This window comes from Somniosus microcephalus, unplaced genomic scaffold (genome assembly GCF_052327205.1).
Source record: "Somniosus microcephalus isolate GS21.2 unplaced genomic scaffold, FLI_Smic_1.0 unresolved_chr6, whole genome shotgun sequence".
Taxonomy (NCBI): Eukaryota; Metazoa; Chordata; class Chondrichthyes; order Squaliformes; family Somniosidae; genus Somniosus; species Somniosus microcephalus.
Genome location: NW_028225184.1, coordinates 8634619 through 8650218, shown reverse-complemented (window position 1 = coordinate 8650218; position 15600 = coordinate 8634619). Strand labels below are relative to the sequence as shown.

Below are 15600 nucleotides of genomic sequence, written 5' to 3'. Positions count from 1 at the left end.
CGCAAGATAGCACTAAATCTTCAAATACATTTTTAAAATTTCACATTTTTTAAATAAACTATAAATTACATGATATAACAGTCCAAAGATGTGCGGGTTAGGTTGATTGGCTATGATAAATTGACCCTTAGTGTTAGGGGGATTAAATACGTGTGGTTACGGGGATAGGGTGGGATATGTGTTGGTGTAGGGGTTACGGGGATCGGGTGGGATATGTGTCGTTGCAGGCTCGATGGGCCGAAATGGCCTCTATCTGCACTGTGGGGTTTCTGTGATTCTGTTCCTGTGAACTATTTGAACAATAAGTTAAAGTTTTGAAAAAAATTATTTTATATTCTAACAGGGCTGAAAATAAGCTTACCTTGCTTCAAAGTATTTAAAAATAATAAACCTGTGGAAAAAATGTTTTAATTTTAATTAATTCACCACTAACCTTGTAAAAAGCAGGTCTTACACCTGCTTTTTATATTTCTGAATTCTGCCGGCTATCCCTCCCAGGAAAACCTGCAAAAAAAAACGAAGTTTCATGCGTTATAGGTAATGTTTAGTTGGCTAGTTTCTGTGTGCTTGGTCAAGTACTGGTCAGATGATCAGTTTCTGGATGCTCCGTCAGGTAGTGGTCAGTGGGCCAGTTTCTGGGTGCTCAGTCAGTATGTGTTTGGCTGGCCAATTTCTGGATGCTCGTTCAGGGAGTGGTCATTGGGCCAGTTTCTGGGTGCTCGGTCAGGAAATGATCATTTGACCAGTTTCTTTGTGCTCGGTCAGGTAGTTGTCAGTTGGCCAGTTTCTGTGTGCTCGGTCAGGAAGTGGTCAGTGTGCCAGTTCCTGTATGCCCGATCAGGAAGTTGTCAGTTGGCCACTTTCTGGGTGCTTGATCAGTTAGTGGTCATTTGGCCAGTTCCTGGTTGCTCGATCAGGTAGTGGTGAGTTGGCTAGTTTCTGTGTTCTCGGTCAGGTAGTGGTCAATTAGCCAGTTTCTGGCTGCTCGTTCAGGTGTTGGTCAGTTTGCCAGTTATTTATTGCTTGGTTAGATTAGAGTCAACGGGCCAGTTTTCTGGTGTTCAATTTGGCTGATGAGAACTGCTCAGTTTTCATGAACTTACAAATTCATGGGATGTGGGTGCCGCTGGCAAAACCAGCATTTATTGCCCACCCATAATTGCCCTTGAGAATGTGTTGTTGAGCCATTTTCTTGGAATGCTGAAGTCCGTGTGGTGAAGGTGATCCCACCGTGCTGTTAGGCAGGCAGTTCCAGGACTATCGCCAAGCAACGATGAAGGAACCGCAAAATATTTCCAAGTTAGGATGTTGCATGATTATATTGAAACATGGAGGTTTTGTTGTTCCCATGCATCTGCTGCCCTGGTCCTTCTTGTTGGTAGCGTTCGGGGGCTTAAGAGGTGCTGTCGAAGAAGCCTTTGCGAGTTGTTCCAACGCATTTTGTAGCTGGAACACACTGCTGCCATGGTGGAGGGATTGAATGTTTAAGGTGTTGGACGGGGTGCCGATCAAGCGGGCTACTTTCTACTGGATAGTGAAAAGCTGTATTGGTTTGATGTGCTACGTTAATTTGAAGGGATGTATTAGTTTGAGTTGCTTTATTACTTTGAGGTGCTGTATTAGTTTGAGAAGCTGGATTACTTTGAGGAGCTGTATTATTTTGAGGTACTCTATTAGATTGGTTATTTTTATTAGATTTAATATTTTTGAGGGGTACATTATTTTGAGGGAATGTATTATTTTGAGTATCCATCGACAGAAATTCATCACTTTAATTGTTTAACTGATTGGCCGCAGATTAGGAGGACAGCCATATCCCGGAATGCAACAGTGTTGCCCTGATCAGACACTCTATCATTTGGAATTTAATTACTAAATGGCCACAGCATGGTGAAGGACATCACCGAAACTACATGAGAGATAAAGATGTGTCTGATATCGTTTGCTGCAACAACTCCATTGCTGGAAGTATACAGCTGGCTATTTCCGTTAGTTAATTAATGTGATAAGAATTGTACAGTCTTTGGGGTTTTCAATTTCTAGCGCAGCACTAAATATATTCTGTCTCAACAGGGAATTAGCTCGGCTGTTGCAATAAGTTTGTTGATTTTTTTTCTAAAAAGAGGGATGTTGCAACTTCAATGTCTCCGTGGACATCCCGCAGTATATAAATTAAAGGCTATGGAAATGAAACGCCTCAGAGTTTAGTACAGACAGATTGCTTGCAGCACGAAGGGACACGTGGCTTCACACAGAAAATGCATCGACCAATTCAATTTGTCGAGAAAATATACTACATGATCATTGCCGTCATTGGTATACCTGGTACGTGACTGTAACCATTGAAGTTGTGTAAATCTGTCTGTGAGCTGCTCTGTGGTTTTGCTCTGTGACTGATAATGTTACATGCTGGTCTTGCTGACCGTTATGCAGACACCCGGTCAGTGAAATCATTTTGTTAAATCAAATGTCCTGAATTACCTTTGTGGTTTTATTCCATTGCCTCAATTGAAAGTAATCCTCTGTCAGTAACTCACAGGCTCGTTGAGTTATCAAGTTATTTTCTTTAGGGGAACATAGTGTACTGCTGAATCAGTCTTCAGTGTGAGCACCTCGCTGAAGGAAGGTATTACTGGGAGTATCTGTCACTGTAGAACTGTACTGAGTGTGGGTCACTAACTGGAGTGTAACACCTGACGTCAGTGCTCAGGTATTACCGGGAGAATCTGTCACTGTAGCATGGTGCCGAGTGTGTGTCAATAACTGGAGTGGAACAGCTGACCCCAGTGGTCTTGTATTACTGGGAGTAAATGCCACTGTAGAATTGTACTGAGTGTGGGTCATTAACCGGAGTGGAACACTTGACCCCAGTGGTCATGTATTATTGGGAGTATCTTTCAACGGCGATTTGCATTGACTATGGGTCACTAACCAGAGTGGAACACCGGACCCCAGTGGTTATTTATTAGTGGGAGTGATTGCCAGTATAAAATTGTACTGATTGTGGACCACTTAATGGAATGGAACAAGCCGGTTCTACTTTGAAGTCATTCTTTCAGGAGACTGATCTCTCAAACCATATTAAGCTGCCTTCGTGTTTTACAAATGTAATCGCAGGTAACGGCAAAGATTTTTGCTTTTGTTTGAAGATAATTGGTACTAAATGTATACAATGAAATACATTGGTATCGCACTGTTTCCTAATGAGCTGCACTTACAGAAACTGGTGTTAACTACTTACAGACATGTTCACAGCAGGACAGCGCAGCTACTTTATTCAAATCCTCTGTATAATTACGTTTTCTTACTCTAAGTATAGTTATTGTCAACACTTTGGTTGCTTTGGTGCTGATTAATCCACTTCCCCCAACAAGGTCCTGAAAATCTCTGGGTCATGAGGGTTGGATTTAATCAGCTTTCTATTCCACAGTATGAATGTTGTTCTGTGGTTATTGTTTCTTGCACCTCAGTAACTGAAAAGATTTGGCAAACGAGTGCTTAACAATGATTCAGTGTCTCTACAGAGGTAACCTGTAGCGATCTCTGCCCTAAGCTCAGTAAGGTGTGTCCATGTGAGGAGAGGCAGCGATAACAGAAGAACATACATAGGAGGAACATACATACATGAAATTGAGGGGCGACTTGTGACACGGGCAGCCGAGTTCTGAATCAGCTCAATTTACGTAGGATGGAATGTGGAAGGCCAGCCAGGAGTGCATTGGAATAGTCAAGTCTAGAGGTAACACCTGATTGAGGTGTACAAAATAATGAGGGGCATAGATAGGGTGGATAAAGAGGAACTTTTCCCCTTAGTGGGGGGGTCAATAACAAGGGGGCATAGATTCAGGGTAAGGGGCAGGAGATTTAGAGGGGATTTGAGGAGGAACTTTTTCACCCAGAGGGTGGTTGGAATGTGGAACTCAATGCCTGAAAGGGTGGTGGAGGCAGGAACCCTCACAACATTCAAGAAGCATTTGGATGAGCACTTGAAATGCCATCGCATACAAGGCTATGGACCAAATGCTGGAAAATGGGATTAGACTGGACAGGGATGGATGGGCGGCGCAGACACGATGGGCCGAAGGGCCTCTTTCTGTGCTGTAAAACTCTATGACTCTATCTATGACTCTATAATCGCATGGATGAGGGTTTCAGCAGCGAATGTGCTGAGGCCTGGGTGGAGACGAGAAATTTTGTTGAGGTGAAAGGAGGCGGTCGTTGTTATGATGTGGATATGTGTTTGGAAGTTCATTTCAGGGTCAAATATGACACCACGTTTGCGAACAGTGTGGTTCAGCCGCATACAGCTGTTAGGAGAGGGATGGAGTCAGTGGCTAGGGTATGTAGTTTGTGGCGGGGACCCAAAACAATGGCTTCGGTTTTCCCAATATTTAATTGGATAACATTTTTGCTCATCCAGTCAAGCAATCTGACCATTTAGGCACTGGGCAGGGTCCGAGAGAATTGGTAGTGAGTTAGAGCTGATTTTCGTTGGTGTACATGTGGTAACTCATGCTGTGTTTTCAATTGATGTCGCCAAGGGGCAACATGAAGATGAGTAACAGGAGGGCACCAAGGATGGATCTTTCAGGGACACCAAAGGTACCGATGCGAGAGCGGGAATGGAAACCGTTGCAGGAGATTCTCTGGTTACAAGTACATAAGTTAGAATGGAAATAACAAAAGAAAATGCTGGAATAACTCAGCAGGCCAGGCAACATCCGTGGAGAGAGAAGTAGAGTTAACGTTTCAGGTCAAAACCCTTCGTCAGGACTGAGAAAAAACACAGGAAGTGAAACAGATTTAAAGGCCAGTTTGGAGCTGGGAAATGGGGATGAAACAACAAAAGAGAAGTGACGAGATATTAAGAGGTAATCAAAACGAGACGAGATGCTGATAGGACTAGTGAAGGTAAAGGCGGCTCTAGACTAGGTGTAAAATGCGTTGGCAGAATGAGAGACAGCTGCTATGTGGGAGAGAAAAAATAGGGGAAGGGCACAAAACAAAGGTGTGGAAAGAAATATTTTAAAAGATGTAATAGGGGCCTCGGTTATGATCTGAAATTGTTGAACTCAATATTGATTCTGGAAGGCTGCAAAGTGCCTAATTAGAAGATGAGGTGTTGTTGCTCGAGCTTATGCTGGGTTTCCGTGGAACCATGCAAGAACCCGAGGACAGTGTGGCTGAGTGGGAATGGGGCAGTGAATTAAAATGACAACATAAGAATGGAACCAGGCGAGTGCAGTCCCAACTAGCTGGACACCGGTGGAGAGGTTTTGGAGAACAATGGTCTGGTCAACTGTGTCAAAGGCTGCAGACAAGTCAAGAAGGACGAGGAGGGATAGGTTACCTTTGTCACAGTCACAAAGGATATAAGTTGTGAATTTGATGATGGCAGTTTCGGTACTGAGTCAAGGGCGTGGATTTTGCTCCACGACCCCGTGGGGCTGAGTATACAATCACGATGCGGGTGTGGGGTGGTCCGATTCCCCTACACCGGGGAGGTGCTGTCAGAACCCGGGGGGGGGGGGGCCTGAGCCTGTGCCCAGAGGGATGTAAGATCGCCGAGCCAGTGTGGTATGCGATTCCTGCTCAGGGACTGGTCCAATTCCGGTGTGGGGGTTCAAATCTTCGGCAGCGGCGGGGAGGTGTCTGATCCAAAAAGCGTGTGATCCCATGGCGGGGAGGGGTTGTACGATGCCGCGAGGTGGGTGATGGTCCCAATGATGTGTCCAAACCCTGTCCCCGGGGTTCCAGTCCCCGACCCGGGGTTCGTTCTATGCTGGTGTGCTCTGATGTGTGGGGAGATTGGGAGGCTGTGGAAAGCACTACTGCTCCTCCTGGCCGACAGGCAGTGCTGTGAAGGCATTTACCTTCTCCCTGAATCTGTTCTCATCTCTTTCAAGCTGCCGCGATTCCCGAGGCCTGGAAATACCGACCAACACAAGTAAATCTATAAAACTTGTTAAATAGAGGCTTCCAATGTCAGTAAAATATTTAGTTTGCCAAACCGTCTCGTCAGAGTGCTCGGCTACACGCTCCTTGTTCCGCCTCCATTATAGCGGGTAGCAGCGGGTTAGAGGCGGGTTGGTTTCCTGGCAAAGATTTAAAGTTTTAAACTCTGACCCGACTCCAAAACACTGGTGCTAAAATCCAGCCCTTACTGTCTGTGCTCAGACACGGAGAATGTTTGATCAATACTTTCCTGTCTCTTTTTACTTCTCTTGTTTTACAGTGAATTTAGTGGCGATTGTGATCTTATCCCGAGGAAAGTGCGGACTCTCCACCTGCACCACTCGCTACCTGGTGGCCATGGTAGTTACGGATCTACTGTTCATTATCACTGAGATCATACTGAGGCAGATTAATTATTATTATTTCCCATTGTCTTTTCTCGACATTACCCCTGTGTGTAGTGCGATATATGCCCTGACTCGTGCAGCCACAGACTGTTCTGTTTGGTTCACTGTCACTTTCACATTTGATCGGTTTGTGGCCATTTGTTGCCAGAAGCAGAAAACAAAATATTGCACCGAGAAAACAGCGGCTGTGGTTCTAACAACAACCTGCCTTCTGCTCTGTTTAAAAAACGTTCCCCACTACATTGCATATGAACCTGGAAAAATAATCGACAATGTGCCATGGTTCTGTATTACAATCCCAAGCTATTACACTGAGCCTGGATGGGTGGTATTTGACTGGATTGATACGGTTATAACCCCATTGCTCCCATTCACTTTAATTTTGTTGCTCAACACTCTGACAGTCAGGAATATTTTAGTGGCCAGTCGAGTCCGTAAGGGACTGAGGGGTCAGAGCAAGGGAAAGAATCGCAGTGACCCAGAGATGGAGAGTAGAAAGAAGTCTGTGATTTTACTCTTCAGCATATCTGGCAGCTTCATACTTCTGTGGTTGGCAAACGTTATATATTTCTTATACTATAACATTTCAAGAACAGATCCCAGAGATTCCAATAATTCTTTGTATATCTTTCAACACGTAGGATATATGCTGCGGAATTTAAATTGCTGCACAAACACATTTATTTATGGGGTAACCCAGTCTAAGTTCAGAGGGCAGTTCAAGAGCGCGGTAACATATCCAGTTACCTCAGTTATTCAATTAATTAGTAAACAATACAACTGAGCGCAGCCCAGAGGCGCGTCCCAGGATTTCCAGTCCATGAATGTAATATTTAGACAAAGATACCATCAACTGAATTACACCGGGAATCGCTGTTGATCTGAAAATACAACCAGCGGCGGGGCAACCACTGTGTTTAGGACACGGCACTATTCCTGATTGACAGTTCCCGCATTGTCTTTCGTGTCAGGACCACTAGTTTGTTGCACTCCGTCTGAGCTCTTCTGTAAAGCGTCAATTCAGCTATTTAGTGCAGCAAATCTTTTGCAGCTTCCAGAGTAAGAGCCTCCCAAATAGTTAAGCAGAAAGAGCTGAGCTCTAGTTTAGATGATTATATTACGTAGAATATGCAGCACAGAAACAGGCCATTCGACTCAAATCGTCTATGCTTTTCCTAATATTGCACACTCGTCTCCTTCTTTCATCTCAGCCTTTCAGCATATCTTTCTATTACCTTATCTCTCTTTTACTCGGCTGAATTGCTTTTGATAACAGTAAGCTATTGTACTCAACCTCGTCCTGTGGTGGTGAGTTGCACATGCTAACCACCCTCTGAATTGCTACTTATTTCCCTATTGGATTATGAGTAACTATCTTGTATTTATGACCCCCTAGTTTTCGATTCTCCCACAAGTGTAAACATTCCCTCCACATCTACCCTGTCAATTCCATTCATAATTATCAAGACCTCTATCATGCCTCCTCTATCTCCTCCCTCCCAGAAAGCACTAACGTCCAGCCTGTTCTATCTTTCCCGATAGCTCTAAACTTTCAGTTCTGGTGACATCGAAATAAATATTTGTAAGACTGAAAGCATTGGCCCATGCACAAGTTCTGTTGCCCAGCCATCGACTCCATCCTTCTTCTGTCTAAGTCTGAACCAAACCATTCGCAAGCTTGGTGTTCTATTTGACCGGGAGATGATTTTCCGACCACATATCCACTCCCTCACCAGGACGGCCTATTTCCAGCTACGTAACATCCAGACCCTTTCAGTAGATGCAGAACAGTAATTTCCACAATATTCCAAATGCGGTCTAACCAAATGCGGTTCTGAGCACAATATAATTGCTCTGCTTTAGAAATCTATCCCTCTAGGAGTGAACCCTAGAGATTTCTTTGTTCTTTTAGGGCCTCAGTAGCCTGCATCGCCACATTTACTGATCTGTGTGCGTGTACCCTCACATCGCTCAACCCCATTAAGATAATTATTTTCCAAGCAGTATGTGGTCTCATTAATCTTCCTCTTAAAATGCGCAGTGCTCATTTGTCATGGGTTAATTACACGCCTATTCCAAAGTATTTTAACTTCTTCCTGTATTTTATCGCAATTCTCCTTTGTATTAACCCGCAGTTTGGAGGCATCCACAAATTTTGAAACTGCTCTTCCGATTCCCCAGTCCAAATTTTCTAAGCAGATGGGAATGAACTGGTCTCAGCTACGGTCGCTGTAGATGACCACTGCCCACCATTTACCAACTTCACTACTTTTGATTTCTATAGCGTTAGAAATAAACCCGAGTTCATTGTTAGCATTTTCTTTTCTTTGCCGACCTGTGACACTGCTTTAAATTATTTGTTCCCTTGTGTCCCTAGATGCCTTTGCTCTTCTGCAAACTCAGCTTCTTACGTTCTAAGGTACAGGTGTTTAAAAATCATAGAATGATGCAGCACAGAAGGAGGCCATTCGGCCCAGCGTGTCTGTGCCTGCTCTTTGGTAGAGCTTTCCAATTATTCTCACTACTCTGCACTTGCCGTTTTTTTAACTTTAAATATGTTTTCCAAATCCCCTTTGAATGTTCCTATTGAATCTGCTTCAACCACGCTTTCAGGCAGTGTGTCCAGGTCACAAGGACTCGTTGTTTAAAATAAAGCTTCCTCATGTCGTCCCCGGTTATTTTGATGATCACATTAAGATGGTGTCCTTTGGGTACTGACTCATCATCTGGTACTGGAATCAACGTCTCATTATTTATTCTATCACATCGATTCAGGACATTGATCCACTCTATCAAATCTCCTCTTAACATGCTCCGTTCTAAGGAGAACAACTACAGCTTCTCCGGTCTCTCCACATAACCAAAGTCCCTCATTCTTGGTACCAGTCTCTTCTGCACACGTTCTCAGTCATTCACATCCTTCCTAAATTTTAGCGCCCAGAATTGAACAAAGTACTCCAGCTGAAGCCTAACCAGTGTTTTATAATTTTTTTTCATGAATTCATTGATTACACACTGTTGCTCTATTAATAACGGAGCATATTTGCTTTTGGACAGCCTTCTCAACTTGTCGTGCCACCTTTAATGTTTTGTGTACATACAGCCCCCGGTGTCTCTGTTCCTGCAACCTCTTTAAAATTGTAATATTTAGTTCAGATTGCCTCTCCTCATTCTTCCAGTTCAAATGCATCAATTCACAGTTCCCTGTGTTAAATTTAATCTGCCATGTGTTGCCCATTTGAGTCAGAATTTGGGTTATGTTGTAAGCAAAATTATTGGATTTGGAAATAAACACTATCGGGAAGAGCAGCATCACGTCAGGGACTTCTCTGAAGCTCTTAGACACTCCAGCCTGACGAGCATTTGATGAGGGTCAAGCGCAAGCCAAATCTTATATGACTTTAGGAGCAGTTTTCAGCTGCAATGATATTTCATTCTCTTAATGCAACATGTACCAGTAAACTGAGTAATGAGATAACCGCATTAGCAGGAATGAGGGTCAGTTAGAGGTCATTACATTAATTTATTTTTAACTGAAGATCAGCAAAGAACTTAATCAATGGCGGGTCTGGCTCAAATGACGAAGGGCCTACACCTGCTCCCATTTCTTATGTTTTTTTTCATTTTCAGCAGTCTGTCTATGATGTTTGTTACTATCCTCGTCATTTCCTAGTTTCGTTACATCTGCAAAATACTAAATAATGCTCTGTATGATCAACCCTAGGTCATTAATATATATAAAAAGAATAGTACTCCTAATAACGATCCCTGGCTACACCACTGAATAACTCCCTCCAGTCTGATAAACAACCAGCCACCACTACTCTTTGGTTTCTGTCCCTTAGCCAGTTTTGTATCCATGATGCCCCATCCCTTGAATCGCATGGACTACCATTTTATGAACAAATATATAATTTAGTACTTTATCAAACACCTTTTGAAATTCCATATGCACAACATCATCCACGCTACCCTCATAATGTTTCTATTGCCCTAACAATGTGTATCACCTCGCATGCATCTATGTTAAAGATCTCTTGGCCCATATCTGCGCAGTCTGCACGTTATCTAATGTGTATTGTGCGATGTCATTTAAAGAATTGCCTCTTCAATATTTGAAGCAAAGAATCAGTTTTTTTGCGTAAAAGCAATAATAATTAATAAAGGCAGCCATCTCAAACTGATTTGGAATTTTATCAGAAAATCTGAAGTTTGAATGCAGAGTAAACTCTTTACTTGTCACTTTGTACTACTGCCTTCGAAAAATGGGTGAAGTAATTAACTATGTCAACAAGTAGGAGCGCTGTCCCTCTTCAGCCTCTCTTTGTGTCTTTCGGTTTCTAATTATGCATCTAACATACAAAGCACCTCCCAAATTCACTCAATATCCTCAGCATTTCCCCACACCCATCAAACATCCTCAGCTCCTCCCCATACCACAAAACTTCGTCAGCACCAACACAGCAGCACATAAGATCCTGAGCGTCTCCCCTCCCAACATTGTCATCCTCAGCTCCTCCCGAACCCACCTAATATCTTCAGCTACTCCCCACCCCACCTAATATCCTCAGCTCCTCCCGAACCCACCTAATATCATCAGCTCCTCCCCACCCTACCTAATACCCTCAGCAACTCCGCACCCACCAAATATCCTCAGCTCCTCCACACCCACGTAATATCCTCAGCTCCTCCCGAACCCATCAATATCCTCAGCACCTCCCCACCCCACCTAATATCCGCAGCTCCTCCCGAACGCACTATACAAGCTCAGACACTCGACACCCATTAATTATCCACATCTCCTCCCCACCCCACCTGATATCCTCAGCTCCACCCCACTCCCACCTTACATTCTCAGACCCACTCGACACCCATTAATTATCCACAGCTCCTCCTCACCCCATCTAAAATCCTCAGCTCCACCCATCCCGACTAATATTCTTAGCTCCTCAACACCCCACCAAATATGCTCAGCTCCTCCTGACCCCCACCTAATATCCTCAGCTCCTCCCCACTCCAGCAAATATCCTCAGATCCTCCCGGCCCCAACTAATATCATCAGCTCTGCCCGAACCTACCTAATATCCTCAGCTCCTCCTCACCCCACCAAATATCCTCTGCACCTCCCCAGCACACCTAATATCCTCAGCTCCTCCTCACCCCACCAAATATCCTCTGCTCCTCCCCAGCATACCTAATATACTCAGCTCCTCCCCACCCCACCAAATATCCTCTGCTCCTCCCCAGCACACCAATATCCTCAGCTCCTGCCCAGCCCAGCTATTATCGTCAGCTCATCCCGACCGCAACTAATATCAACAGCTCCTCCCGACCCCAACAAATATACTCAGCACCTCCCCACCCCATCAAAAATGTTCAGTTCCTCCCAACTCACCAAATCTCCTCAGCTCCTCCCGACCCCACCTAATATCATCAGCTCCTCCCGACCCCAACTAATATCATCAGATCCTCCCGAACCCACATAATATTCGCAGCTCCTCCCATCCACCAAATATCCTCTGGACCACACCACCCACCTAATATCATTAGCTCATCCCACCCCACCAAATATCCTCTTATCCTCCCCACCCCACCTATTATATTCAGCACTTCCCTACCCCACCAGATATTTTCAGCTCCTCCCGACCCCAGCTAATATCCTGATCTCCGACCACCCCACCTAAGATCCTCAGCTCCTCCCACCCCACCTAATGTCTCCAATTCCTCCCCACCCCAGCAAATATCCTTAGTTCTTCCCCACCCCACGTAATATCGTCAGCACCTAACCACCCCACGTAATATCCTCAGCTCCTCACCACCCCACCAATATCCTCTGCTCCTCCGGACCCCAGCTAATATCCTCAGCTCCTCCTCACCCGCCAAATATCCTGAGCTCTTCCCACCTCATAATATCGTCAGCTCCACCCCATTCCCACTTACATGCTCAGAGACTCCACACCCCCCACGTGTGCACAGCTCATCCACACCCCATCTAAAATCCTGAGCTCCATCCACCCCATCTAACATCCACAACACCTCCCCACGACCAACAAATATCCTCAGCTACTCCTAACCTGTCCCAAATACCCTCGGTCCTCTACATTCCAAATAATATTATTAACTGCTACCCACCCCGACTAACATCCTCAGCTCTTCCCCAACATCATTAATACACTCTAATCCTCCCAACATCAACTCCTTATATTCCATATCTTCCAACCCTACCTAATATACTCAGCTCCACCTCACCGACTTTTAGCATCCTCAGCTATTCCCAACCCCACCAACTAATATTTTAAGCTCCTGCCCAGCCCAACAAATATCCACAGATCCTCCCCATTCCACTCAATGACTTCAGCTCCTCCCCATCACAAGTTATTTCATCAGCTCCTCTACAACTCGATATAACATCCTTAGCATCCCCCTCCAACACCTAATATCCTGTGCTCCTCACTACCCACTACTCATGTATGCTCAACTCCTTCGCACCCCACCTAATATCATCATGTCCTCCCCATTCCACCTAATACCCTCAGCTCCACGTCAGTCCATCTAATGTCCTCAGCACTCCACACCTAATATCCTCAACTCCTCCCCATCCCACCTAATATCCACTGCTCCACTCCACTCCACCTAATATCCTCTGCTCCAACCCACCCCACCTAATATATTCAACTCCTCCCCACCCCAACTAATAACATCAGCTCCTCCAGACCCCACATAATATCCTCAGCTCCTCCCATCCCACCTAAGATCCTCAGCTCCACCCAATCCCAACTAATGCCCCAAGCTCCTCCCACCCCACCTAACGTCCCCAGCTCCTCCCCCCAACTAATATCCTCAGCAGCTCCCACCCCATCTAATGTCCCCAGCTCCTCCCCACCCACACTTAATATCCTCAGCTCCACCCCACCCCACCTTATACCATCAGCTCCTCTGTACGTCGACCTAACTTCCTCAGCACCTCCCTCCCCACATATTTTCCTAAGGTCCTCCTCACTCACAACGAAAACTTGAGCTCCTCCCCACCCCAACTAATATCCTCAGTTCCTTCCATCCCAAAGAATGTCGACAGCTCCTCCCTCCCCACCTAACTTCTTGTGCTCCTCCCCACCCACAACGAATAACTTCAGCTCCTCCCAACCCAACTAAAATCTTCAGCTCCTCCGCACCCCATCTAATATCTTCAGCCCCTCCCCACCCCAGTTTTGGATCACAGGTCACACACAGATTATCCAAAGGGTCTGAGGAGTTGCAAGGCTTTTTATTAAAGTGCTACAGTTATAAAGCATAACCAGAGATTACATATGGTTTAAGCTAAATATAATAGACATACAACCCGTTACAGTAGAGAGCCGTCTACTACTCCTGAATTGGAATGCTCGGACGCACAGAAGTTTGGTTAGATGCCCGATGAGACAATGTGGAGGTCTATGGTCGGCGGGTCTCTGCAGTCAGTAACACTGGACCCTTCTGTTGATTCGTCCCGCGAGCTGTTGGAGGTGTTAAGCATAGGCTAGCAATGACGCACCTCAGAATCTAAACTTAGTCAAGGTGTTAGGCCCGAGCCAGCATTGATTTCCACCTCGAAGAAGCCTTGGCCCCTCGCTGTCTTATATGCTCTCTCATCCCTCAAACTTTATAGTTATTTGGTGGGCTGTGATCTATCTAGTGTCAATCATCTATAATCAAAGTGTGGTGCAGGAATATATTCCTCACCGTCCGTTTCTGCATGGCTGAAGAGACGTTTCTCTTATCTTCCTGATGAATATTTTGTTACGTTTCTATAAGGTCATTTCATGACTTCGTAGCTCCTTATTTTCTGGCTACAGTATTATCATCCTGTGTTTTCTTGCATTTTACGATCCTCTTATCATTTCCATTTGTATTTTGGTAATTCTTGACCTTGCTGACACTTCAACCATCTGTTCCTGACTGCATTTTATTCTGTTCTAAGAGTCAAACTTTATCTATGATTCTAATAGCTATTTCTTACACCACCTAATATCTTCTGTTCCACTCCATGCAACAAAATAACACCAGCTTCTCCAAACCCACCGAATATCCTCATCTCCTCCCCACCCCATCTAATATCCTCTGCTCCTCTCCACAACAAATAATAACATCAGCTTCTCCAAACCCCAACTAATATCCTCAGCTCCCCCAGTGATTATTCTAAGCCCGCCCCCAGCTACTAGTTTTCAACTCATGACACCCCCATCTAATATGTTCAGTTCCTCCCCACCTACTATCCTCAGCTCACCCCCATGTCCATCTAATTTCCTCAGCTTCTCCCCAGCAACTATCCGCAGTTCCACCCAACCCCCACCAAATATCATCAGCTCCTCTCAACACCAGCAGCATATTCCTCTGCTCCCCAACCCCACTTGCAAACAGAGTCTCATGGAAGATTATGGCACAGAAGGAGGCCATTCGACATATTGTGTCTGTGCCGGCCGAAAAACAGCCATCAAGCTCGATCCCACTTTCAAGCTCTTAGTCCGTAGCCTTGTAGGTTGCAGCACTTCAAGTGCATATCCAAGCACTTTATAAATGCGCTGAAGGTTTTTCCTCAACCACACTTTGAGGCAACGAGTTCCAGACCCCAACCACCAACTGGGTGAAACCATTTCTCCTGAACTCCCCTCTAATCTCTCTACCAATTAATTTAAATCTATGCCACCTGATTATTGACCACACTGCTGAGGGAAATAGATCTTGGCTATCCACTCTATCTCAACATTTTACACATTTGTTGTTCTTATTTATGGGACATTTCAGCCTTTGAACACCTTATGATTTCCCGAAGGTGCTTTGCATGCTCGGGACAGGGGTCACAGGTGGCACAATCCGGGTGCGGGGCTGGAGCCCGGATCCATGTTCAGAAACCAGGAGTCGCGGTCGATTTGACTTGGGAAAGAATTGAGATTTCACCCACTATAGGTTAAAGGGCAACCGTGGGTAGCCACTTAATGGTGATGTACTGCTGGTCATGTGTGTATATCGTGAGGCCATAACACTGTTTTTAATTTGAAGATATCAACAGTTTTTAAAATTTATATTTTCAAGTAATTTAGTTCATGCAAATTATTGATTGAAGCTATTGAATAAAACTTGTAATTGAAAACGACTCTCCGAGAGTCGAAGCCGAAATTGCTCTCAAGATCAATTTTCACACGTTTTTTCATGCACGTTTCCAGAATCTGCACGTTCTTGGTGCATTTTGCTAATAGAAGGA

General features: G+C 44.8%; 1 protein-coding gene across 1 annotated transcript; it reads left to right on the top strand.

Annotated features, from left to right (window-relative positions):
• Nucleotides 1-2216: 2216 nt before the first annotated feature.
• LOC147086931 (putative G protein-coupled receptor 139) lies at nt 2217-8645 on the top strand. Its single transcript, XM_085978163.1, has 2 exons — nt 2217-2325; nt 6236-8645. Exons 1-2 carry the CDS (start codon nt 2259-2261, stop codon nt 7144-7146), a joined length of 978 nt encoding a protein of 325 aa, XP_085834289.1. The 5' UTR covers nt 2217-2258; the 3' UTR covers nt 7147-8645.
• The last annotated feature ends 6955 nt before the right edge of the window (nt 8646-15600 follow it).

Coding starts and splice junctions, on each gene's coding strand:
- LOC147086931 (XM_085978163.1), top strand. CDS start 2,259: ATGCATCGACCAATTCAATTTGTCGAGAAAATATACTACATGATCATT. Junction 2,326..6,235: donor TGCCGTCATTGGTATACCTG/GTACGTGACTGT, acceptor CTTGTTTTACAG/TGAATTTAGTGGCGATTGTG.